Here is a 26,206-nt window from a genome sequence, read left to right on the forward strand (position 1 = left end):
GTGTCAGTCTATCGTAGATGTTGCTGTTGATTAACAGGTTTCGCTCGTTCAGTCGTAACGTTCCCTTCTCTGTCTGCTGGCGATTCAATCACACGTTGCTCGTCGGCTTCATTTGTAGTGCAGTAGTTTCTTTCCCGGGTTTCGGCACCAATTATTTTGTTGAGGGAATTGTTGCTTCTTGTCGTTCCGAGATATCGATCATTCTCAACAAACCCCACCACTTCTATTTTAAACTACACACACGTTCCAAACAGACTAGCCGTTTTCTCGTTCTCCGCTTGCTTGCGTTCCAGCTTTCGTTCTGTCCGCCTCCACATTCCCAGCTGTTCATCTTCGCGGCTGCGGCCGCCACGAGTACGAAGTTCACAGCTCGCCCCCCCCCCCTCCCCCCCCCCCGCGCGCCCGATCGTCTCCGTCGAGGCAGCTGTGGTGTAAGGTTCAGCTCGCTCCTCGCGTGCATCCTCTCCGCAGAGAAAATCTGATGCTGTTCTCGCGAATGTTCCAACACACTCATCCAATGTTCATGGTAGTTCGTCAAGGTTCAGAACTTCCTGTGCCTTGTTTTTGGCAGTCTTCCTGAGGCTGTTGGATTTCATGCTCCATGTGAGGTCACTCGTGGCTTCCGCCTTCTCTGCATAATTATCTGCTGAAGCCGTCAATTCAGCAACAGCTATATCCAGTTTCTTCTTTCTCAATCTTTCCACTTTTTCGTCAATGCAGGGCCTTTTCACCTGCCTTGCATCTTCAAGCTCCCATTTCTTCTTGGCTTCCAAAAAAGCATGGTAATGGTGCCATGCAGAAGTTACGGACGTGCTGAGTTCCTTCGTAATTTGTACACTCAAGATGCCACCTGCCTTGTTTACAGCACGTCACATACAATTCGCTGCGAGATGTAGGACATGTCTCATATTTTCCGCAGCGACCTGCCGATTGACACTGAATCCTCTCTCAACACTCGCTTGTCCGTGACTGAGGACAAGCAGAAGCTTAACGGCTTCCTACAGTTCACTGTCTGACGAATTGATCTTCAGGAGGCCATAAAAAAACCTACTGTCCAAGGTGTCCGAAGTTCTTTCAAACTGTTGCAAGTCGTGCTTTTGATCTTGCAATAGCTCGGTGTATTCCGCGAGCACAGTGTCTTTTTGATGATCACTGATCCTTTTTGCCGCAGTGAGAGAGTTTAAAACTTTTTTGATGCGTTCCAGACACTCGTCTGGCTTTGAGCCAGTGTTGGACAAAATACTCGATAAAAGTATTTAAGTTAAGTTACTAAATACCTGCTTCATAAAGTATCTAAAATACTACTCAAGTTACTTTCACTGTAAAGTATCTTGAGTAGAGTATGAATACTGAGAGATGTAACTCAATTACTTTTGAAGCTACTTGTGCATTGCATAATTTGTATCGATGTCAGTGACAAACACAATTATACAGTTGCGCAAATCTGGTTTACCAGAATGGTTTATTCGCACGCAAAAGAAGCTGCTCCTCAAACTTCTCGTCAGACAGCCGTCCTCGTTTGCGCTGGAAGACATCGCCTATGCTAAAAAGTTGCTCAACCGCGGCACTAGAGACGGCACTGCCACGCTGTACCGCAAGAAGAGCTGATGCAGAGAAGGGTAGTTGAGGATGTCCGTGACCTTTTCCGGCAGTGTCCGACAGATATCTTGCCAGCTCTTGTGATGCACCACATCATTCCCCTTGTTCCCCAAACCCAAAGTCTTTGAAGCCGAAAAAATCTTCAGCTGATGTTTCAGCACTTTCGGGCGACGCCTGGGTAGAGGGCTCGACATTTTGGGGCAGGCGCGCCACTTCATCTTTCATTAGCTGAGTGATCAACCCCCGCTGAGCTTCTGCGATCCACTGCATCTTGAACTGCAGCAACAGCACAGCGTTGACTACGAGTGGGGTGTCCCTCATTCTGTCACCAAACCTGGAAAAAAAAAGTATTTTTTTTTAAATATTTGCGGTTAACTTTACATGATATGTGTAAATGACTAGGCATTGTATTGTTGTTGGAGACAATTCAGCTGGCGTTGTATGTCTCCATTCTAGTCAATAACGACATACACCCAATCTTTCCAGTGATACTGAAATAGAAATTAGAATCGTCTCATACACATAAAATTCGAAGTGTACACAAAGTGCCCAAAACGACGCTCAGAACAATAGGGACCTTTAGCGAACTGTTTCCGTGCTCCGCGTACCGCACTACCGGAGCCTTTGAAGCGTGCTTTTAAGAGCGCACCCCGCGGTCGCGGTACCACCCGGGCGTGCGCTTAAAAGCATGCTTCAAAGGCTCCGGTAGTGCGGTACGCGGAGCACGGCAACGGTTTTGTAAAGGTCACCATTGACTGCCTCAGCCTGAGAAGCGTTATTGTGGGCAAAGATCGCGGCATGCTTTATGCGCGCACTTTTCAAATCGGGCTGAACGACATGAACATTGATTAATTATTACCTCAAACACTAATACTTTTGCAAATACTTTTAGACGGTTGGGCCTCATAGCGATTACCGTCGATTCTTCAATGGGAACATGATTCGTAAAACCAATAATTAAGAAATAATTGAGAGATTTTAGTTTATGAGCCAACTCATGACGATTATGCTCAGCTAATGTCTACTGAAGTTGAGAAACACCTAGCGAAGACAGCATTCAGTTAGTAGTTTGCACTCTTTTTTAAAAACAATATGTTTCCATTGTTACACATCGCCCTAGGCCTGTGTATATTTTAGGTAGTTACTCAATAAATGTGTTTTTTGTGTAAATAGGAAAAATATGGTTTGCACAAATATGGTTCGCAGTTTTAACGCTTTAGTCAAATAAAATATAAATAAGTAATCTTACCGTTTTTCGAGATCTGCGATTCAATTGTTTTCAGCGGCTCGCAGTACTCCAGTCCACGTAGTGATGTCAGCTTGCGTTTCAGTGCTGCAATTATGGGGAGTAGGTATCCTAGATACATGTTTTTGTCCCCTTATAAAATATCCAGTGCGTCTGCAAGTGGTTTCATAACCTAGAACAGGCAATTAGCGTGACTGTACATACACTCACACTTGAATTTCCACTCACCTGGCAGTACTCTCCGACAAAGTCTACGTTAACGGGGCGTCGCAAAGCTTGCACTTTCTGCTGCATACAGAAGGCGCTCCGGACGGTCGCTTAAGGGATCTCTGATGCATTTCATGGTGTTGTAGCGTGAATTCCAACATGTTACATTTGGCATAACAAGGTACATTGAAAAGCACGAAAAAGAAGCCATATTATCATAGCCTAAAAAAAAAAGAACTCGTTGTGCGAATAATCGCAAAAAACGTGATGTGCTTTTGTTTTAGTATGAAAGTTCGAACCATAGTTACAGGTCGATGCAAGTAAATATGAACGCCTAAATAAAATGACTCAACGTCTCATGGTTTCAAAAATTGAGATGGCAACTAAAAAATTCAGTTGCCGTCTCAATAGAATCTGGCAACGCAATTGCAGAAGAACCCCGGAACCGTTTAGAGGCAATACAATTTCAGTATTACGTAAAAATTGAGAACTTACCGTCCACAGAGGTCATGGAGTTCATTGGCAGCCAGCAGTGACTGGTTTTGTTTTGCCCATAAATTCTGGCACTTAGTAAAAACCGCCTTGGAGATAGCGCAGTAGGAATGGTCATTTTCTGCTTTCTGGGAATCGGCACCAGCAACCAAGTTCAGTGCATGCGACGCACATTTTTGATGTGGAGGTAGTCGATACGGCTCCCCATTGTCGAGAACTGACGTCAGCTCAATCGGCTCTGTTTCCTCGTCGTCATCGTGAGAACCGAAAACTCTAAATGAAACAACGTCGTAGTTAGCAACCCCGACATCTAGGATAAAAAACACACTCGAGAAATGCAAACTGTCATGTCAGCAAACTACACATGAAGAATTGACAATTGTTCCTTTCTGTGGCGCTTGCATTAACATTTAAGTAAAGTATTTAAGAGTTGGGTATCCTACGAACCTGAAGGCCTTGAGAAAATTCGACCCACTGTCGGTGACAACCCTGGCAACTTTGTTTTGAATACGCTACTCTAGGAAGACATTTTCGAGTTCTTCGGCGATCTTTTCATAGGTCACGGTCCCCTTGATGCGGTGACAACAAAGCGCTGCAGACTTTCGCTCCAGTGATTCGGCATTCAGCCACAGACATGTGACACCAAAGAAGCTTCTATAGGAAATAAATCACAGTATTAAAGAAGAAAGGACAGGTTTGCTAAACGAACGTACCTGTTGAATGTCTTCTAGCAGTCAGCAGAAATGGCGACGTATTTAGCCTTCTCCAGTTCCTTGATCAGTCGCTCTTTCATTTTCAAGAAGCGACGGTCGATGCGAGCGACAACCATTTTCCTGGTCAGACGTGCGTTGTTTGGCGCTAGGTTCCGAACCAAGCAAACAAAATCTTCATTTTCTACAACTGAAAATGGTTGCATTGATCCGATCACGAAGTTTTCCACCAGCTCTTCGTACTTGTTCTGGGGCAGTCGTGCTTGCCTGTTTGAGCACTCGTCAAGTCGTTGCTGTTTTAACGAGCTGACTGGATTTGGGTCGCTTGGTCTTGAACGTTTCCCTCTTTGTGTCATACTTTCGAGTACAGACATATGACTGGGGTGCACGGCCTGCAACATGAACGTCATATAAACATTTGGGACATACCTCTAAATGTCTTCATTGGAGTTTGTCAAGGCTCGCTTTCTCGCCCAGTTCCTCTAACAGCTTCAAATGTTGCTATGTTAGAAGCTTCCTGTCTATCCGTCCCTTTTCTTTCCCTCGCTCCAGAAATACAATGTCTCAATAAATCCCTTTCCAGTTTTTAGTTCGAAACTGCCTCATAATTTTGGTTTACCCTGACAAATGGCAGTACAATCGCCAAATGCAATACTAAACTCATTAGTCTTTTTTTTTTATCTTCATTGCAGTTAGAACGAAACAAATACACAGATGGGTTGTCTCGAATGAAAATGTTTTGAGATAACATTAAACTGGGTCCGGTCATTTCATTGAATGCAGTTTCATTGAACACCGTTTCATTGAAGCCGTTTCATCGAACGCAGTTTCATTGAACGCCGTTTCATTGAACATCGCCTGCTTGAGCAGTAGGAATTCCCCCGCAGGGGGCACCTGTGAAAGCAGGTGTTTGGAGAGTGGCGTCTCCACGGACCCCGAGCTCCGCAGGGGGCGCCTGCACCTTAGGTGCTAGGTGCTTGGTGAGTAGCGTCACCACGGACCCCAGCCACTTTGGCGACACCACAGACCCGGAGAAAAAAGTGGCTAAGACCCACCAACGTCTGGCTGTGTGTGGCGAGCCCGTGTCCAGGGAAACGGGCATCCTGGTGGTTGAGCTGAGCCCGGGGTAGGTTTGGACCCTTCGGGGCCCCCCAGGCGAGGCAACACACCACTTTGGCCCCTGCTTCCTGTAGACGGGTGTCCTGGCTTGGCCCGACCAGGATGATTCAGTCAGTCGCCACATCTTCTACTATCCCCTCTTCTCTTTCTCTTTTCTCTGCTCTTCTTTCTTTCATATTCACCATCTTTGGCGGCAAGGGCTAACCTTGGGTGGCGATAGACCCCTTGTCTAGACCCGCACTAGGTTATAGTGTCTTGGTAGCACTGATAGCGTAATGTCGTCGGCAAAACCTTTTTTGCTATGGCGCATTACCTATCCCCATGTTGGGCTCCGTGGTGGGTGGTGCGCTACACGCCGAACGCCTCCCCATTTATTATGGGTTCCAAGCTAAACAAAAACTCTGATCGGGCTCTGAAAAGGGCCCGCACCAAGGACAAACTTCTTAAAAATCGTACCACGGCGCCGGAAACTTTTCCAAAATTTTTGGTTATGCACTCAGACAACGAGGACAAACCGCGGGCAAAACTTTCTCCTTTCCTAGTCGCAAAGACTTTAGAGATGATAGTTGGAAAAAATTTCAAAGCAAAGAAGCTTTTTTCTGGTGACCTCCTTGTTGAAGTCCATACTGCAGAGCAGAGTACTGCATTACTTGCCCTCAACGAAATCCAAGACTACGCCGTTTCTGTAACCATTCACCGCTCTCTCAATAGCACGCAGGGCGTCATCTCCGAGGATGATCTACTTGGAAGCCCGAACGAAGAGATCCTTGAAGGTCTTAAAGATCAGGGAGTCATCGCTGTTCGACGGATCACTCTTTGCCGTGATGGCCAGGAAAGGGACACTAAACATATAGTTCTAACGTTCAACTCAACAAGTCTCCCCTCCGCAGTCAAGGCTGGCTACCTTAACTGCAAAGTAAGGCCCTACATCCCCAATCCAAGACATTGCTTCCGCTGCCAACGTTTTGGCCATGGGTCAACCACGTGCAGAGGAAAAACGACATGTGCCAAATGTGCAAGCAACGATCACCCCACAGACAACTGTTCTAGTGACTTTCACACCTGCTTGAATTGCCGAGGACCTCACCCGGCATACCCTCGTTCGTGCCCTAAATTCAAACTGGAAAAGGAAATAATAACTCTAAAGTCAAAGGAAAACTTGACTTACCAGGAAGCACGTAAGCGTCTCTCCTTCCTGCAAGGAGGCACGTATGCTGAGGCGGCAACCAGGGGGGCTGCTCCGCCAAAGACCTCTGTGGGTACACAATACTCCGCTCAGGATATTGTGGCCCCATTTAGCCCCCCTTTCCTTGCAAAACCAAGGGTGGATAACACACCCTTACAGACTCCCATGACGCAAACAACCGACACGTCGGTGCGTCTCAGTGGTCTCTCGCAACCCCGACGGCGTGTAGAGGAGACACCTCGGGGCTCCCCATCCTCCTCTTCTCATCACTCTGGGAGCGCTGCCAGCACATCGGCCACTCCCAACACCAAGGTTCAGGAGAAGGTGAAATCTCACAAATCACCTTCATTTGGACGCTCCCAAAAGGTTGTGTTCAACCTTCCCATACTACATGAAAAACAACATAGTACACCTCAATCAAATGCTCTGGATGCATCCGAGTGTAATCGTGGTGCATCCTGCTCGCCTCATGAAGCCCCTGGTGTACAAGGAGGGATGGCTGAATCCTGCACTGATCCTGCAGATCAGGCTACCCCTATGGAAGTTGACAAGCAACCAAAAAAGAAACAGAGCCCTCGCATAACAGGACCGCCCTAGCATAATGCCAGTGAATATTGTGCAGTGGAACTGCAGAGGAGCACGCTCAAACATTGAAGATTTAAAGGATCTGATGCAAGCCCTAGACCCAGAGGTGACCTGTCTTCAGGAAACCTTCCTTTCCGAGTCGGCCTCGTTCAGATTTGGCAGGTGCGCAGTATATCGTAAAGACCGTCCTCCGTATGTGAGAGGTGGAGGAGTGGCTCTCATTGTGCAACCATCGTGTCCTTCAGAGCAGATTCCTTTAACCTCAAACTTGGAAGCAGTTGCTGCACGTATTTACATCGGTATCACGGTAACTGTATGCTCTCTTTATCTTCCAGCTAATGAACAGATCACGTTGACAGAGCTAGAACAGCTTGTAAATTAACTCCCAAGCCCTTACCTGCTTCTTGGAGACTTCAATGCTCACAATAGACTATGGGGAAGTCAATTGGATGACTCTAGAGGCAAAGTGGTGGAGAATTTTTTGCTCAAAAATTCACTGAATCTTTTAAATGACAAGTCTCCTACGCATATTACCCTAAGCTTACCTGTAAAATACTCTGCCATAGACTTATCATTTTGTTCAGCTTCTCTTTTTATGAAATTGTCCTGCCGTGTTCACCACAATCCATATAACAGTGATCACTTTCCCATTGTCATCCAACACTCGTGCGCTACTCCTTGTGTTAAGAAAAGAATGCCTCGGTGGGTCATTGAGAAGGCAGACTGGACGAAATTTAGTGAACAGGCCCAGATTCCCGAGGATGGTTTCACCGCACTTAATATCGATGAGGCCACGTCTGCTTTGACAACTGTCATAATTAACGCAGCAAAGTTTCAATTCCAAAAACATCATCACGGTTTCCAAAATACCCAAAACCCTGGTGGTCTCCAGAATGCACAGAAGCCAAGAAAAATAAAAATAAGTATTGGGGAAAGTTCAAGAGGTATCCCACTTCTGAGTGGTTGATCGCCCTTAAAAGAAGCAAAGCTGAGCTCCGCCGCATAATCAGAAGCCAGAAGAAAAACTCCTGGTGCAAGTACACCTCGGAGGTTACCCAGGACACATCAACAAAAGAAATCTGGGACAAAGTCCGGAAGATGGAGGGCTTATATAATGATACCCGACTCTCTATTCTCAAAGATGGAACAGTTCAAGTGTGCTCTACCATAGACCAGGCAAATCTGCTGGGACATACTTTTTCAGTAGTATCCAGCAAGTCTTCATACCAAAAACCTTTTCTAGCTTATTGCACACAAGTAGAAAGAAAACCACTGCCAATAAAACTCAGTAGCGAGGAACCTTACAACAAACCTTTATCTTTTCGAGAGCTGGAGCTATCGACCCTGCATTGCCGGAATTCTGCAGTTGGCTTAGACAACATACACTATAAAATGATTGCTAACTTATCCCACGATTGCAAACTTGCTCTTCTGAAGTTCTATAACAGAATATGGGAAACGGGGGTGTTCCCAACATCCTGGAGGAAAGCAGTCGTTATAGCCATTCCAAAGCCAGGCAAAGATCACACAAATCCTCAGAACTACAGACCAATAGCTCTCACCAGCTGCCTCTGCAAGGTGCTGGAACGTATGATAAATTCAAGGCTTGTTTTTTGCCTAGAGGCAAAAAACTTACTATCACGAGCTCAGTGTGGTTTCCGCAAAAACCGCTCCACCCTCGATCATCTTGTGTCTCTGGAGATGGAGGTTCGCTCGGCCTTTGTGAGGCGTGAACATCTGGTGGCAGTTTTCTTCGATCTTGCTAAGGCATATGATACAACATGGAGGCATGGTATTCTTAGTAACCTGGTGTCAATGGGTTTTAATGGTAACATGATGGTGTTCATTAAGAACTTCTTAACAGATCGCACTTTTCAGGTGCGCCGGGGAGCTGTTCTTTCTGACGAGTTTATGCAGGAAACGGGCGTTCCCCAGGGCTGCATTTTAAGTGTCACATTATTTTTGGTTCAGATAAATTCACTCTCCCGTGAAATTTCTCGCCCCATCGAACACTCTTTATATGCTGATGACCTTAAAATTTCTATCAGGACTTCATCTCTGCGAGTTGCCGAGCGACAACTCCAGCTCTGCATAAACAAACTGACCAAGTGGTGTTTTCGAAACGGATTTCAGTTCTCGGCAGAAAAAAGTGCCATTGTACATTTCACGCGGAAACGTGGACTGTACCCCAATCCCGAACTGTCACTAAATGGTACACAACTTACTTGTAAGGACTCTCAAAAATTTCTTGGAGTCATTTTTGACCGAAAACTGACATTTGGAGAGCATATTGCCTATCTTCGCAAAAACTGCCTAAAAAAACTAAATATTCTTAAAGTGCTTGCACACACATCTTGGGGAGGACACGTGGAGTCTCTTCTGCATATTTACCGGGCTACAGTGCGTTCAAAACTGGATTATGGTAGCTTTGTTTATGGATCGGCTAGACAAAGCACAATTCGACAGCTTGATCCTGTTCATCACCAGGCAATTCGTTTGTGCACGGGAGCTTTTCGAACATCACCAGTGGAGAGCCTATACATAACAGCCCATGAACAGCCCCCATGTCTTAGGAGAGAATTGCTAGGTCTATTTTATGCAGTTAGAATTTCAATGTACAAGGACAATCCAGCCTACACTCATGTCCTAGCCCCATCTTTCACTGAGCTGTTTGCTCGACGCCCATCAGTCGCCCAACCATTTGGAATTCGTGTGCAGCAAGTTTTGTCGGACACTAGGTTTTCAATAAGCAAGGTTTCAACTTTTCGTCCACCACTCCCTCCTTGGTACGACCCAAGCATTTCCTGTGATCTGCGGTTAACTAAGTTCCAAAAGCCATGTACTGCGCCTCTGGTGTACCAACAGTGTTTTTTAGAAATTCTTAAAGAGTTCAAGGACTACCGGGCATTTTACACGCGGGACTGTCCCGCGTCCCTCGAGAAATTCCCAAATCTTCAATATATCCCGCATTTCACACTGTCGTAATATTCGCTCTGCAATTCATGGTGCCGCCGAACAACGGGGCACGGGGAAGCGCCAACACAATTTCTTCGCCAACACAATTTCAACACAATTTCTTCGCACGGCCCTTTTAATATAGGCGTCTAAAGAGTAGAGCTAAAAACGGAAAAATAACAAATATTAAACCAATATGTTTTAAGCTCACAATTAAGCTTCTCTTGGGGTTGCAATCCAGTTTGGGATACACTTCGATTGAGAGATTTAGACAAGACATTTATATTTAAAACAAACTCTTTGAGGTCCAATATATCGAAGAAATATTTGCAAGATTGAAATTTAGCTTTTTTCAATATGAAAATTATGGTTGGGAATATATGGTGCTCATTGCTGCTTTCACTTTTAGTTTTAGAACATCTGAGACACACAGAACATAACAATTATTACCACTGAAACCTCGGAACACATATGGAAGCTCTGATTATATAGCTACAAGGAATAACTCCCTGCAATTCCTGTACACTATAAGGACGCAATCCTTTATGCATACTGGTTTTCTGGAGTTAGTTTGAGTTCACCTTTCATGTGAAATACAAGCAAAGCAACAACTTCCTTAACTGAACATTTTTTCCTACACTGCCCTTCAGAAATAAGTGGTGCACATATAATCGTAATTAATTCAATCCCATTACAACAGTGAACAATATTGTTACGGCCATGTAGCTAACTGATAGCTAGGCTTCGCCGCGTCAGCCACTTTCCTCCACAGATGGTGGTACATTGCGGTGAAACCTCCCCCCCCACTTTTGTACATAGCGATGAAGCTTGACACAAGATTAAAGTGAAGCTTGACACATGTAATCAGTGAATTTTTAATTAAAATGTTCGCGAAACCCTGAAGAGCAATAGCCAAAATCGTGTTCGATGGAGCTTTGTTTCAGAACTCCTGATCAATACTGCTGTGTTTGTAACTGAGACACAGAAATATAAGTGACAAAACCTAGTTTTTTTTCAGCAGATCTTAAAGGACACATGCAAAGGAAAAAAACATTTTTTTTTAGACAGCTTAGATGGAAAAAGGATGTCATAAAACGATTTTACAACGAAGAAAAAAAAATTTTAGAGCTATATTTACGGCGCTATACGAATTTGTAATTGGTGCTCGCGGGAGCCGCCGCTGGTCACGTGGTAGGCCCGCGCGCCGCCGCGCTGCGTCGCCGCCGCACGCTCAGCGTTGTGCGAACGCCGCTTCAACGAGTTTCTTTACGCCGCCGTCGCTGCCGCCACACAAGTTTGTCTGCTTCGGGGCGCCGCTGCCGTCATCTGACCGGCGCACAGGTCTACCACGTCTGCCTGCGCGTTTTCAGGAGTTTCCTTTGGGCTATAAAAGTTACTTATCTATCTTAGTTTTTTGTTATACGTCAAACAAAGATGAATAAGTTACTTTTAGAAGCCATAGGAAGCTTCCGAAAGAGCGCAAGCACCACGTGACAAATATGGGCCCGTCAAGGGCCTCTTTTCTGCGGCGCCCGCCGGCGCCAAGTACAAATTCGTATGGCGCCGTAAATATAGTCCTAAAAATTTTTTTTCTTGGTTGTAAAATTGTTTTATGATATCCTTTTTCCATCTAAGCTGTTTAAAAAAAAAATGTTTTTTTTTCCTTTGCATGTGTCCTTTAATACCAAACCACCTTGCTACCTGCAGCCTTGAATTGCTTCCACAAAAGAAATAAAGCATATTAGGCTCCTACCTCACTCTGTTCTGCAAGAAGGGCTCGCTTGATTCTGTGTCTGGAAAGAGAACACACATTGAAAATGAGTTAATTGTAATTTTGCATTAAACAAACTGCTGCCTGATCCACGAGGAATGTAGAGTCCTAAGATAACCCTATGCATCGGCAGCCCCGTTTGCAATCGTAAAATAAAAAAGTTTTGATTACATTAGTTTATGTGGTATATGCAGTAAAGTCCATGTTACTAGTTAACCAATCATACATTTTTCATTTGCGTATTTGCCCCCGTAAACGAAGGAAGTGGTAAGCAGATTGGGCTGCCTAAATTGCACTTCTATTTCGAATGCTTGCACATTGCAAACCTTTGGCAGCGTCCTCTTCATTTGATGGCAGATTTGTGAGTTAACTATAATAGTGTAGTTATGAGAGTAGTGCATGGGTTATTTCCCAGACATTAGTACCTTCTAACACCAACTGCTTCGCTTCCGTCAACGCTGCTCGCCGGATTCAACAAAACCACTTGGACAAACAACCAGCCAATATTTTGCTTACATTTGTTTTCTTGCTGACAACTTATGATGTTCTGTATGCATTACTCACCACGGCCCAACCAAACATTCACAAGACCAGCTGAAAATCTGAGCTTTGACCACATGTATTGTGGACAAGATTCGACTTCCCGCGTTATATCGCTTCAGGCTGAGTGTGCATAAATATTTTGCTTGAATCAAACCTAACACCCGGTTCATTAATCAAGCATCTGTAATTGTCGAGGAGCCTAATAACATACACTGCACATGCGTCCAGTAGAGAAAGCTATGAATAGATGCATGCCGTTTGGACAAAAGTCGACACAACCCTGCTTTGTATCGAGGGCTGTTTCGAGGTGGTTGTGACTCATGAAAGAAATAAGGTGTCTGCAAAAATGTATTACTGGAGTAGCCGGCTCTTTGCTAAGTGCCAATATCTTCAGAAGTCAAATAATAAAGAAAAAACATACTTAATGTTTACCAGCTCCAAATTGTAGATACACACTTTAAGAGTAATGCACCTGACCTTGTTAGTTGCGCCGAAAGGATTATTCTAACATGCAGCTCACCACTCATTTTAGCAAGTTTAAGATATATGCACAGAACAAGTCGTCTGCTTCTTGGGCAGGGGTTGCGATGATATCAGAAAGCCAAGCTCTTATTGGCTCATTGAAAGAAGTAGTGGGTAGACCTCAAGGCATCTAGCATTGAGGTCTACCCACTATCTTTTTTGATCAGTCAATAAGAGCTCCACATCATTCTGACATCACCGCTACTCCAGAGCAAAAAGCACACGACTTGCTCTCCGCATGGAATACTGACACACAGATATAAACGACATACTTCCTCGTTAGGTCATTGACCAGCTCAGAGATATACTTGTTTGTATTCTTCAGCCGGTCGGCCCGAATTTTAGCAGTAGCGACTGCTTTCTCTTCTGGCTTCAATTCTTTGTCCAGCATTATTTTGGTCTCTTGTTCTGTTGGATGGTCGCGTATGTACTTCTCCAACATGTCTGAAAACAAACAAAAACAGAAATTAGAACCCAGTCGAAATCTACTCGTTTTTTTCTTAGTTTAATTGACTCTGGAATCGGCATACAGAAGACTAGCGATAATTAAATCTCGGACATTTCTTACTTTCAATTAATTCAAACAAAAATCAAATTTTTAGTTTTTCCCTTATGTTTTCAGCTTACTTCAAACTAGACCATTGAGTTAATTCATACTTCTGCTTGTTTGCACCGACAAATATGGGCTGCCTTTGCCGCCACTAGCTGAGCATTTGCATTCTTATTTCACCTAAAAATAGTCGAAAACAAAGCATATCACCATCCTGCACTTATCTAAGTGGTCAAAACCACTTGGACTACTCTGGCAACAGAACACGGCAATGCACAATCGTGTGTTGACGCGAGGAAAAGAAAAAAAAAAAAACGTCCTCGGGTACGAAAGTGACACTTGGCCACATCTGCTTTTCCCAGCGTGCTGCCGAAGGCCGACTCTGAAGCATGTGACCCGCCTTTGCAGTATTTGCTACTTTGCAGCCACCGTAGCAGGCACGTAGCCAGGGGAGGGCCCATGGGGCCCGGGCCCCCTCGGAAATCTTCCATTTTGCTGGAGCCTCCTCTCCTCTCCCCTCCCCTCCCCTCCCCTCCCTTCCTCCCTCCCTCCCTCCCTCCCCCCAAACATAATCCTGGCTACATGCGTGCACCGTAGTGTAACGCACCACACATTCCCTCATTGGCTGTGGTAAAGTTTTCATCATGTCGCTGCGAGGTAAATACCAAACTCTCTCCGTAAAGGAGAAATTGGTTGCGATGGGAGAGAAGTTGATTCGGAAGTGAAGAAGTGGCACTGAAACATGGGATTACTAGGAGTATCCTGACTACCATTTTCAAAGTGAAGGACAAGCTTTTGAGCAACGCAAACCGATTCGTACTGGATCAAAAAAGCCTTAGGGTAACGGCACACCCACAGCTTGAAAACCGAAACTTGGATTTCGCAAAATAAAGCTGCAGAAGCATTGAACGGGACACTATGAATTCCAAAACATCACTCAGAGATCGATATCTCAAACGGATGGCCGTATTTTTGGAAAAGAAGGGAGCAATCAAGTGAGGAATGTGGCATGACGGTTATATTCAAACGGTTCAGAATGAGGGGAAGCGGCCTCGCTTCAGTTCACCAGCTCGACGAGACGAAGCGAGGAGGACGGAATGAGAATAGAATCGTAATGCCCCATGCCTCGCCGGCCGTGTTCAGTCGCGCATTTCTTTGAAAAAAAATATGGCCATCCGTTAAACACTGTATAAATGGTGTTTTTGGACTCTGCAGCATCCCGCCTATCGCTCCAGCCCTGTTTTGCGAGCTCAAAATTTCAGTTCAGTATCCCTTTAAGCGTGCACGGAGCTCCAATCTGCCAATAAGTGAACTGATCCTGCGAAAAAAAGCTGACAAACTATCCTTGCGGTTCGTATAAAACACAAAAATGAAGTTGTGATAATTCAAACAAAAATCTGTGGTTTTGTCAAGTATAGATTAACGAACATCTAGTGTAATTGCAAGTCTTTTAAACTCTAAAAGCATAGAGCGCTGCTAAACTCTTCTTTTCAAGAAAGCAAGCTTTATGTTTAGCTAAAACGGTTTTCATGATAATGTGGCATTATCATGCAATAAAAGGTAACTGATAAGTGCAGATATTTCTATGTATTACACAGTTTATAGACCTCACTGCAAACGTAAGCCTCTTAATTCAGCACATGATTGGAGAAATCAGCAATGCACCTGAGGAGCAATGTAAATTTTCCCAATTTCCCCACGCTTTTTTTACGACAGAACCAGTAGAAAGCACACAACCACTAGAGAGCACATCATTTCTATGCTGACAGTCACTGCAAGCATCTTAGAAAGTAATTATCTTACTGCGAACAGCAATCTTCTTTTCCGGCATCATGGGAATCTTCCCTTGAGCACCCAGTTTTTTTAACCTGTTGCAGGGCCTGCCGCTCACGCTTCGTTCAAGTAGTTGAGGCGTCGTCCATATCGTCCTGGATGCATCCTTGGCACACTTCGAATCGCACATAGCTTTGAATACAAACTTCAACTTTCTACAGGGTATAAGAATGTTGCACCCCACATGAACCTGGAAACAGAACATTGTTGAACATAGCCTACAAGATATGCATCGTAACTTTTAAGAAGCAGACAACAAGTCAATTCAAGCCACGACAGTCCTTTAAATAAAGGTGCGAAGAGATGATCACCTCATCATAAGGTGTTCACAAGCTAATGATATGTGAAAGAATGAAAAGGGCTACCTTTTTTAATACTACTACAGTCGAATCTCATTAATTCAAACTATCTTAATTCAAACTAACATGCAGGTCCGATCCTATGCATCTCTATGGGAGGTAACTCTTGGTAATTCAAACATTGCTTTATTCAAACAAATTTTCAGCCCCCCTTAAGTTTAAATTAATGAGATTCGACTGTAGATAAAATATTTTCCTCCGACACCTGAGTATATCGCTAGCCATTAAACATAATTGAGAACTGCAAGGGGTTTTGTTTATTATATACGTATGATCCTGCCACGTCCCAAATTTTAATGCAACGGTATAATGAGGAAGATACCAGATTCTACTTTGCAGATTTAGGATTAAACAACACATTGTTCATACAAGGTTTCATGAAACTCAAACTTTGCGATGTTGCACATTTTCCGAGGGGATCGGTGGCCGAGTGGGCCAGTGCACACCAGCTCAGACCACGTGGAGCGAAAACTAGCGCTGCAGAACCCAGGGATTCTAAGTACAGTTGCACCCCTGCCCGTTTCAATCTGGATGAGCATTGTACCGGCGTGTGGTCGTGTATCACTACTATGTGGTACGCGTTGAAGACCCCAGGCTAGTCGTTGTACTGCACTGGCTAAATTTCTCCTCTACAGTGGGAAACAAGTCGCCCATTGAGGCAGACTAAGTTCTAAAATGTATGAACATACACACATTGCAATTTTTTTTTGTGCACATTTGCCAATGCAATCATTGTTTAAAGGAACCTCCAAGTGAAATTCTTTCTTTTACACTATAAAACTGCAGCTTAAGGTTTAAAACAAGAATCCGAAAAGAGCAAGTTTGATGTGCTGGTGAAGCGGATATTGTAGAGAGTTTGTTCGACTCCATTCAACAAATTTTGTTTCAGCCGGTACTCCCCGAGTGGCTGCACTTGCCGAGTCGATTTTGGGGCCAGCACTTGCGGAGTACTGCAGCTGCTTGCACCAGATCGCCATCCCAGCATGCATTGCACACTAAAGTCGATAGTGATGAACAGCACAAGTTGAGGTGATAATGTCGGGTAATCTAGCACCCCTAGCAGCGCTACTTGGGTCTACTTTCTCCACCAGCGAAGTTGAAGAGCTCCTTCAAGAGATCAATAGCTTAAGATGCTAACTGAATTGCGTCAATTATATGAACAGCATCATTGCTATGACGACAGAATCTGTTTCACCTTACATTAGGCCGTAGCTAAGGATAAAAGCATGATGGCAGCTTGTGCAATTTAGCTGCATTCTTGAGCTAGGAGCTCATACTACAGTATAGACCACTTACAACGTAACCGCTTATAGTGCAGGACCAGGTATAACGCGGCTTTTTTAAACCACCGGTTCGCCTCCCATAGAACTCCATGTAATTGCATACCGCTTAAGATGCAGGCACGCGAAGGGAAATACCGGTTATAGTGCGGTTTCTGGAACAGCCCGCCGACCGACCAACGCAGCGAGCACGCTTCCCTGTGCTACACTAGATAACGGCGCTAGCCGCAAGTGGCACTCGCGGGGCAAGACGCGGGGCAAGGAGGTTGCTCGAAGAAGCGGGGAGAAGCGAAGAGAGAGGATTCAGTCGCCATAGCGACGGAGGGACGCACGCACGTGTCGTTCATGTGCGTGCGTCCCTCCGCTGCGTTGGAGAACAACCGCAACGACAGACCAATTGCAGGTCGAGGAGAAGTGTTCGCGCGGCTGCTTCTATCCGCAAACATGGCGGCAGTTGTAATTGTCGACGTAGACGGCGTGGTTATGGTGGCTAGCATAGTGTGGTGGAAGCTCATTGTTCCGCGTAAAAGTGCTATTCTTGACTGTGAATTTTCGTTGTGTCGATATGATAACCCAGCACGTACTAGAAGGGAAGATCCACCGACTCGTGCGGCAATGTCGTGGCGGCACTCTCAAGACGGCAGAAATGCTCATGTTGTCGTGTTGTTTACTTCGACTACAGCGGTGATTTCTAAGCATTTGTGTTTTCGAACATCGCCCGGATTTCTTATTTGGAGCATTTCATGCCTGTGCTCAAAATGAAGGTATTACTGGCGCGTACCGTATAAATGATGCGAATTTTCACGCGTTTTCATCACCGGAGAAAAGTGATTAGGGTTAGCAATCCTGAACACTCGCAACGTCCGTCTGCAACCCGCGACGCCGTTAAAAGGCTGCGTCAGGCAAAAGTCGCTTATTTCTTTCAAAATGTGTGACACACTTGAGAGAGAAGCGAGAGAAGTGTACTAGTCTGGTGAAATAACGACTTTCCTCAAACTAAGCTTTATTTTTCATCTAACATAAAATAAATTCTTTTACAAAGGTAGGTTGTCTGATGGCTTGCATTTTTGGCCTGGAAAATTGATGTTTTGGTTATAGTAGTGCGGTACCGCGTATAGTGCGGATTTTCGCGACTCCCGCGACATACGTTACATGCAGTCTACACTGTATTTACCTACATTGCGGTCTATCATAAGGTGAGAAGCACAGTGCTTAGATCAGCCATGCAGAGCGTCGTTAGCAGGATTGCTCAATAACTTGTTTTGGGTATAAGGCCGCAAAGCAGAATATTCATATTTCCAAAATCGGCGTCTGTGCGCGTTTCATAAGTGCTGCCAAAAATGATGTCAAAAAATCTCTAATAGAATGGTTGTTCACCACATTTTTCGTCGCAAATAGAAACAACTGGCACTCCACTGTTGCATTTCTGCCTGCTACGTAGCCTAACAGCAAATTTGTTTTGGTTCATAGTTTGCACACGTACCACAGCAGAGATAGCAAAAGCATCGTGGTAGACTCGTCAAGTGAACCAGGTCTCAGGGTAAAACTTATGTCGATGTGTCAAACAAACTCGCTATTACAGAGGCGACCACAAAAACGTCATGTCTATGGTGATGGGGCTGGCCACCTTACACCATGATTCTGTGCTTTGTTCTTTTAGTTTTTGTTTTCAATTTTGATTCGAACGCACACATAATTTTGAGTATATTATTTGGGGTGAAAAAAGCATGTTAGTAATGTGCAAATGCTGTATCCCTTCAATTTAGCGAAGAGTGCTTAAAACTGACTTAGATACCAACCTGTCCTTCGTGTTCCTGGAATAGTGGAGTTGATGACCTGTTTGCAAAATCCTCGCCGAGGTCCTCAGGACGGGGCTCAGGAGGGGGCTCCAGATGGGGCTCCGGGCGGGGCTCCGGACAGGGCTCAGGAAGACGCTCAGGAAGGAGCTCAGGAAGGTGCTCAGCCAGGGGCTCAGGCAGGGGCTCAGGCAGGTGCTCATGCAGGTGCTCAGGAAAGGGCTCCTCTCCCTCCATGCACGGCACCTGCCATAACAAAGTACACAATAGAACTACTTCAAACTATATTCCACTTGAAGTTGTTTCCAGTACTGGCAAAACCACAGGCACAAGGACATGGTTTTCAAAGGCACTTTCTACATGCCAGTAGTCATGTATGCAAAGCATTTTGCTGTTCGACTCGTTCCCACCCACACCTTCATCAGTACCGAAAAGAATATGTCAAATAGAGCATAGGGTCAAGTAAGGTGTTCTCCGGCAAACACATCTTTACACAATAAATCATCAATATTCTGTTCAAGATGTATCAGAGATGAACCTGCTTTTTCATAAACAGCAATTTCTCACCAAGGCTCGAGCGGAGACATCGCTGATTGGTGGTCGATTCCTGGGAACCTGGTCACTGGGTCGGCTATCATAAAAATAAAGGCATACTGAAGTTACTCCGAACATTAAAATATTTCATAAGGAAAGTTAAACAAATTACCCCAGCACGCTGGTCCTTGCACTTGAAACGCTTAGTGGTGCAGGAGCTGCCTCTGCTTGAGCTTGTGGTCCCCTGACTTGGACATTAGCTCCTGGATGAACATCTATAAATATTAAGACTTAAGAAATCTGCAGTTTTTTAAAACAACTATAAACAAGCCAATTCATCCCAAAGTGCACATACCAAACTTAGAGAGGAGGGTCCAGGACAAAGCTTTTCTTAACTGCCGCTCCTCCTCCAGCTCCTTCTTTGTAGCTGCTAGCTCCGTCTTCACACGTTTCAATTCTCTCTCCAGATCACCGTTAGCCTCCCTTTCAACTCTTAGCAGCTTCTCAGGGACAACCCCTTCGTCATCATCCTCACTGCTGTCGACACTCGGTGCCGCCCTTTTTTTCCTGCTCAGAATGTCGGTCATCTCCTTTTTGCGTGAAGCCCTCTGGGCAGACATCTGCTCTCGTCTTGATCTTGTACTAGTTGCCTGTAAAACCAATCTGTTACAACTGTACCATGACACACATAGGGTGGTTCAAGTCACCAGGCTCCATCTAAAATGGACCGTAAAAATCGACGCCTGCACGTAGCCATCTAAACTTTTCGTCAAAGGTGTAATTCACAGGTTGGTTTTTTCTTGTAAAATTACAAAGCGTAGCTCTCCTTCTGTAAAAAATAAGGCCAAGAAAGTTGCCAGGGTCTACGGCGGGCAGCAATGCAGACGACAGTGGTCCGGTAGCAGGGTGTGTTTGGCGTTCGTATTGATAGATGGCGCTGCCTTCTTATCGCGACGTGCAGGCGTCGATTTTTACCACGGTGGACGGCTCGCGACCACCGTGGTTTATTAAAATGAATATAATCTTTTCGAAATGTACCTTCGGTTAAAAAATAAATGCGAACAATAAAAACAAACTTAAAGTAAAAAAACGCGTCTGCATAACGGCGGTGCTTTTGCTGCCAACGGATTTCGTTTGCGTGTCGTCTGCTTTCTCTCGCTGGTCGGCTGCACCTTCCGACGCTGCTCTGATGCCATCTATCAATATCTATCAATACGAGCGCCAAACACACCTCGCTACTGGATTTAGTCTGGGTTGCCGCCCGCCGTAGACCCCGGCAAGTTTCTTGGCCCTACTTTTTACTAAAAGAGAACTACGCTTTGTAATTTAACAAAAAAAAAACCGACCTGTGAGAGACACCTTTGACATAAAGCTTAGATGGCTACGTGCAGGCGTCGATTTTTACGGTCCATTTTAGATCGAGCCTGGTGACTTGAACCACCTTATAACTAGAGAATTACCTGACTGTCATTGATGGGGCCCTCGAAGATAACAGGCAGAGCAGTTGCCCTTGACTTTAAGATGCTCTTTATCAGTTCCTGCTGATTTTCTGGTTTTGAAAACAAACAAAAAATAAACAATAAGCACATGAAAAGTTAGCCCCTTCTAAGAAACCTCTACAGCAAGTGTGATAGCCGGACTAATGAATATCCATACTAACAGGCACTTTAAAGGAGTTCTGAATTATCCCCTTTAAAGAATCAGGGAATCAGCGCACGCCAATAAGTGCGAGGTCGCGACCTGATTCACCAATTCTTTCAAGGAGTTGAAAGAATTGGTAAAGGGCAAGGATGGAGGGACAGGTAAAGTGGGTAGTGGTGGAGTGGGTGGTGCTAGGCTCGAATGGGGGATTAATTCATTGCTTTGAAACTTAGTAAATTTCGTTTCACCACTGCGATACGTATTTCAATAAATTTAAGCTCGCTATGGGCCGACGCCAATTTTTTCGGCTCCTTTCAGAGGTATATACACGATTGCAAGTAGGGCCTGCGGCGGCCGCGATTTGGGTGGCACACACTTGGTCGTACAACGTTTAAGCCAAGGCCGACTTTTTGTCGAGACACTTTACGAATGGTCGGCCGCCGAAAAGCGGTGCATGTTTACGTGGGCTAGGTGGTTTAACGTTTTGTAATGAGGTGCCGCAGACTGTCGCCGTGAAGCGGCGTGAACGCCGCGGGGGGATGGGTTAACACGCGCCCCAGTGATTTGCTAAAACGTCGATCGCACAAATGACCGCTGTTCGCTAAAGCATAATTCGCTCCTGTGATACGGATCCCTCCTGCAAGAGCCTCCCGCAACACAGGCCATGTAACTGAGAATCTGAAAGACCATAGTCACTTCTACACGACCGTTCGTTACCAGTGGCCGTAACAAACCCTCTCGCTCGTTCACGTGAACATTTGTTGACAAATGTCTTACCTGCCAACTGAAGGATAAAGGCTGCGTAATAGCCTTCTTGATCCCCCGTCGCAGTCCTCCAGTAGGCTTCGTAATGACGCCCTTTGTCGTAGTCGACAACAGTCTTTGGGTTGAAGTGTCTAATTAAAGTCGCTGGAACAATAGCCTTAATATTGTCCTCAACGTACCGTACATGGGCAAACATCATTAGCTGTTGAAAAGAAATAAGCGCTGGAGACGGCCGCAACAACCACGTTGTTCGCGTTTAGGTAAACAAGCGCACATGTATTCACCACCGGTCAGAAACTGCCGGTGGCGGCGCGCCGGCGTTTTTTTTTTGTTTTTTTTTCCGGCGGCGGTGCGGCGCGGAGGAGAAACAATGTTATAAAAAATACTTGCACAAATAAAACACGAAAATGGTTAAAAAAAGAAAACACCAATATCAAGCAATAATGTACGCCGCGGTTACGATGCGCCGGCGTGATAATGTTTGTGGAATCGGTTAGCGGCGTGACTGCGGCGGCGGCGCGTCGCTCACACGCCGCACGCGTCTGTTCCTAACCAGTGTTAGCGTTGGCGGCAACACTTCGATAAAAAATTCATTATATACGAGCAGTCAGCGATTTTTAACGATGCATTCTACAGCAAGCCCCAACTTTAAACGTCTCTTGCTAAAAAAAAATAACTTGAAATATGCTTTACGACATTTATAATCTACTTTTGACTTGTGTTTTTGCTATTTTTATCAACCACCCAACGGCAACCCGATGAAGTGAAATACAAATCCAACACGAAACAACCATTAGCTTCACCTGCTTCACCGGCATCGCATTTGGGAAGTGCGAAGTGGTTCGAAGTTCAGTCGCGCTATTATGTCTGTCAAACAGTTGCCGTTGGACGAACCACAAAATAAACGATCCAAGAAGGTGTACTTGGAACCAAATGAACCTTTTAATGTTCCGTCATCGACACTGCACTACCGGAGCAGCCTACCCCGTGAATCTAGCGAGCCCGTTAGTGACAATCCAGCTGCTACAACGGACTTGAGTACTGACAGTGCGACTCGTGCAGCGACTGAAGAAGTAAGTGAAGACGTACCCTTTACAACTTTGTATCCAGATGCCTCACAGTTCAACAAGGTGGACGCAAATAACCTGCAGGACATCGAGCGTGGCGACGTGAACGATGATCCCGATGAAGGCCTTCAGGACGACTCGTTTCCTGATGCAGCACAGATTGTGGCGTGCTGCTTTGAAAGCTTGCGGCACGTAATTCTGCCGATGTCCAACATTAGCAAGGCAGAAGTGTTGGCCATGGTAATGACGTTTGTTACGTCTGAGAACCTAACGTGGAGTGGTTTAGACAACTTGCTGTCACTGATTAATGTTATCTGTGGAATGGAGGTACTTCCTCGTACCCCCCGCAGGGGGCACCTGTGAAAGCAGGTGTTTGGAGAGTGGCGTCACACGGACCCCGAGCCATGCGGGTTCGCCCGCCCACGTCTGGCTGTACGTGGCTTTCCCGTGTCCGGGGAAAAGGGCATCCTGGTGGTTGAGCCGAGCCCGGGGTAGGTTTGGACCCTTCGGGGCCCCCCGGGCGAGGCAATACACCACTTCGGCCCCCGCTTCCCGTAGACGGGAGTCCTGGCTTGGCTCGACCAGGATGATTCAGCCTAGTCACCACTTTTACTATCCCCTCCCTTCTTTCGCCCTTGTCTTCTCATACTTTTCACATCTTCTCATTTCTCTTCTTTCCTTTTTCAACTCCTTTGGCGGCAAGGGCTAACCTTGGGTGGCGACAGACCCCTTGTCCAAAACCACACTTGGTTATAGTACCTGGGCAGTGCTAATAGTCTAACGGTTCCAGCAAAGCCCTTTTTGTTATGGTCCGTTAACTATTCCCTTGTTGGGCTCCGTGGTGGGCGGCATACCACAGGTTCTGAACACTCTCCGCCTCTTATGGCTGCCCCTCCTCCTAAACCCAGCTCACGACAGCCCTGGAAAAGGCGCTGCCTTGAGCACAAAACCATCGAAAAAGACCCTCCTGTGGAAAACTTTACCAAGTTCTTTGTTGTTCATTCTTTAGATGAACAAAAACCCGTTGCAAAGATATCTCCTTTTATTGTGTCGAAGGTTCTGGAACACCTTATCGGGTTCTCGTATAAAGCCAAGAAACTGCACTCTGGAGACCTCCTTGTTGAGGTGGATACAAAACTTCATAGCGAAGCTTTATGTAAGCTAACAAACATTGTAGATGTGAAAGTGTCGGTGAGTCCTCACCGCACACTCAACACCATCCGTGGAGTTCTTTCCGAGGAAGACCTTCTGGAAACAAGTGAAGAAGAACTCCTTGAAGGACTTAAAGGCGCCGGTGTTGTCGCCGCAAAACGCATAATGTTCCGAAAAGATGGCAGAGAAACCCCATCAAGACACGTCATCCTGACCTTTGAGAAACATGCTCTTCCCGCAACAATCAAAGCAGGCTACCTGAACTGCCGCATTCGTCCCTACATCCCCAACCCGCAACGATGTTTTCGCTGCCAACGATTTGGCCACAGTTCACGGAGTTGCAGAGGAAAAGAGACTTGTGCGAAGTGCGGAGGGCAGGACCACGTCGCTGACGTCTGCGACGCAGTGGCCCGCTGCAGTAACTGCAGTGGACCACACCCAGCCTACTCCCGCACCTGCCCTCTGTGGAAACAAGAAAAAGAAATTCTTTCACTAAAAGCCAAGGAAAATATCACATATCCAGAGGCTAAGAAAAGGTTGTCGTTTCTCTCAAAGGGAGGCTATGCCGAGGTGGTGCGCAGGGGCCCTGCACCACGCTCGGAGTCGAGGGCCACCCAGGTCTCGCCAGAGATGCTGGCAGTGGCCCTCAAGGCCCCAACTCCTGAACGCAGGCAGCTGCCCCCTCAGACACCTCGAGGGAGCACGCAAGCTGCCCTCTCACAGAGTGGGACGGCGGCAGCCGTGTCCACTGTCCCTCCTGGACCCTCCCTGAGGGAGAAGGAGCGAAGCCCTCGCTCCAACTCGCTTGGGAGGGGCTTTTCTTCTAGGGAGCGGCGCGACTCTTGCACCGCCCCTGGCTCTAATGGAGTGGAACCGATGGAGCAGGACAATTTGCCCAGCTCCTCCTCCACTCCTCCCTGTGGATCGGGCCAAGGGCGGCAACCGCCCTCTCGAACACCCAATCAACCGAAGCCTGCAGGCAAACCTGCCTGCGAAACTAGGGAGATGGAAGTGGCAGCTGAGGCTGCTGATCCATCCACAAACCTGTCTGACTTCGAAGACACGGATTGGCAGACCCCAAAACCCAAGAACAAAGCAAAAACGCCTGTTAAGCCTCCGAAATGAACCCTCTACCCAAGGCATTTAATTTCACCCCATGCATTTTTCTTCATGTATATACCCCATATATTTTAATTCTGGAGCACTCCAATTTCACATTGTCTACTTTTTTATGTGTATTGCATTGTGATAAATATTTTGAGATCAGAATAAACTTGCTTTTTAATATTAATTTTATTATTCAGTTTTAGCGATTTTAAAATTTGGTCCACATTCCTAACGCCCCTTTTAGCTTAGCACATTTTTATGGCAGGAGGCTTTTTACAGTGGAATTGCAGAGGACTTTTTCACAACCTGGATGATGTTTACTCCTTGCTTCAGGAGTACACACCCTCTGCAGTATGTCTCCAGGAGACATATTTGGGACCATCAAATAGTAATTTCCTGCGATCATTTCAAGTCTTTCGCAAAGATCGCATAACAACGTCTGGCAGTTCCGGAGGAGTTACCATTGTTGTGGACGGAACGGTACCAGCTGTTGAAATTTCTTTGAACACTTCTCTGGAGGCGGTCGCAGTACGGTTGATGTTAGATCGCCTTATTAGCATATGCTCCCTCTACATACCCCCTTCAACTTCCCTGACGCTGACTGATCTTGAAAGCCTTGCAGACCAGCTTCCAGAACCCTATGTTCTCCTAGGAGATTTTAATGCCCACAATCCGCTCTGGGGAAGTCAACGGGTCGACAGCCGAGGATCTGTTATAGAAAGGTTTCTCTCCCGAAGAGCTGCCAGTCTCCTAAATACTGGTGAGGCCACATATTTCAGCTCAACTCACCACTCCTTTTCCTGCATAGACCTATCCATTGTTTCTTCGTCCATGTTTACAAATTTTACCTGGACTGTCCTGAATAACCCACGCGGCAGTGACCACTTCCCTATCCGTCTCATCCCCACAGAGCCCCCACCTATTCTCCCCTGTTGCCCTCCTCGATGGAAACTTTCTATAGCAAACTGGGAACTTTTCCAGGAATGTGTAACGTCTTCTGTCCTGCCTGTAGCACACTCTATTGAAGAAGAAAATGAAATCATCACAACTGCCATTGTTGATGCAGCTCTTGCTGCTATTCCACAAACCTCGGGTAGCTACCCAAGCGCCCAAAGCCTTGGTGGGATAGGGAGTGCCGAAAGTCCAGAAACCGCCAGAATTGCGCTTGGGCAAAGTTTCGGCGGTAT

The 26,206-nt window shown here is 45.8% G+C and overlaps 1 protein-coding gene, 1 long non-coding RNA gene and 1 pseudogene across 3 annotated transcripts; all 3 read right to left on the reverse strand.

Moving 5' to 3' along the window:
- Positions 1-1,501: 1,501 nt before the first annotated feature.
- Positions 1,502-3,145, reverse strand: LOC120836057. 2 transcript variants are annotated; one of them, XR_005715536.2, is made up of 3 exons: positions 3,074-3,145; positions 2,849-2,932; positions 1,502-1,933 (listed from the first exon to the last, which is right to left on the reverse strand). It is a non-coding gene; the product is annotated as an uncharacterized LOC120836057 (long non-coding RNA). The 2 variants fall into 2 exon arrangements; XR_005715535.2 differs by having other exon boundaries at positions 2,849-3,017; positions 3,074-3,130.
- Positions 3,146-3,158: 13 nt separating this feature from the next.
- Positions 3,159-4,373, reverse strand: LOC120840407 (annotated as a pseudogene).
- A 7,467-nt stretch (positions 4,374-11,840) lies between these two features.
- On the reverse strand, positions 11,841-21,971 carry LOC115314234. The gene is made up of 9 exons (XM_029973302.3): positions 21,706-21,971; positions 20,748-20,836; positions 19,643-19,937; positions 19,460-19,562; positions 19,321-19,384; positions 18,757-18,999; positions 15,289-15,508; positions 13,208-13,379; positions 11,841-11,892 (listed from the first exon to the last, which is right to left on the reverse strand). Exons 1-9 carry the CDS (start codon positions 21,890-21,892, stop codon positions 11,841-11,843), a joined length of 1,425 nt encoding a protein of 474 aa, XP_029829162.2. The 5' UTR covers positions 21,893-21,971.
- Between the last annotated feature and the right edge of the window lie 4,235 nt (positions 21,972-26,206).

This window comes from Ixodes scapularis, unplaced genomic scaffold, assembly GCF_016920785.2.
Source record: "Ixodes scapularis isolate PalLabHiFi unplaced genomic scaffold, ASM1692078v2 PGA_scaffold2__306_contigs__length_199485367, whole genome shotgun sequence".
In the NCBI taxonomy this organism is placed as follows: Eukaryota; Metazoa; Arthropoda; class Arachnida; order Ixodida; family Ixodidae; genus Ixodes; species Ixodes scapularis.

Bases quoted from the DNA above. Each gene is read 5' to 3' on its own strand.
- LOC115314234 (XM_029973302.3), bottom strand. From the start codon at position 21,892: ATGATGTTTGCCCATGTACGGTACGTTGAGGACAATATTAAGGCTATT. The intron at 19,385-19,459 runs GTAATTTGTTTA...TTTTTATGATAG, and splicing joins GCAAGGACCAGCGTGCTGGG to CCGACCCAGTGACCAGGTTC. The intron at 11,893-13,207 runs GTATGTCGTTTA...TTCTCTTTCCAG, and splicing joins GTCAATGACCTAACGAGGAA to ACACAGAATCAAGCGAGCCC.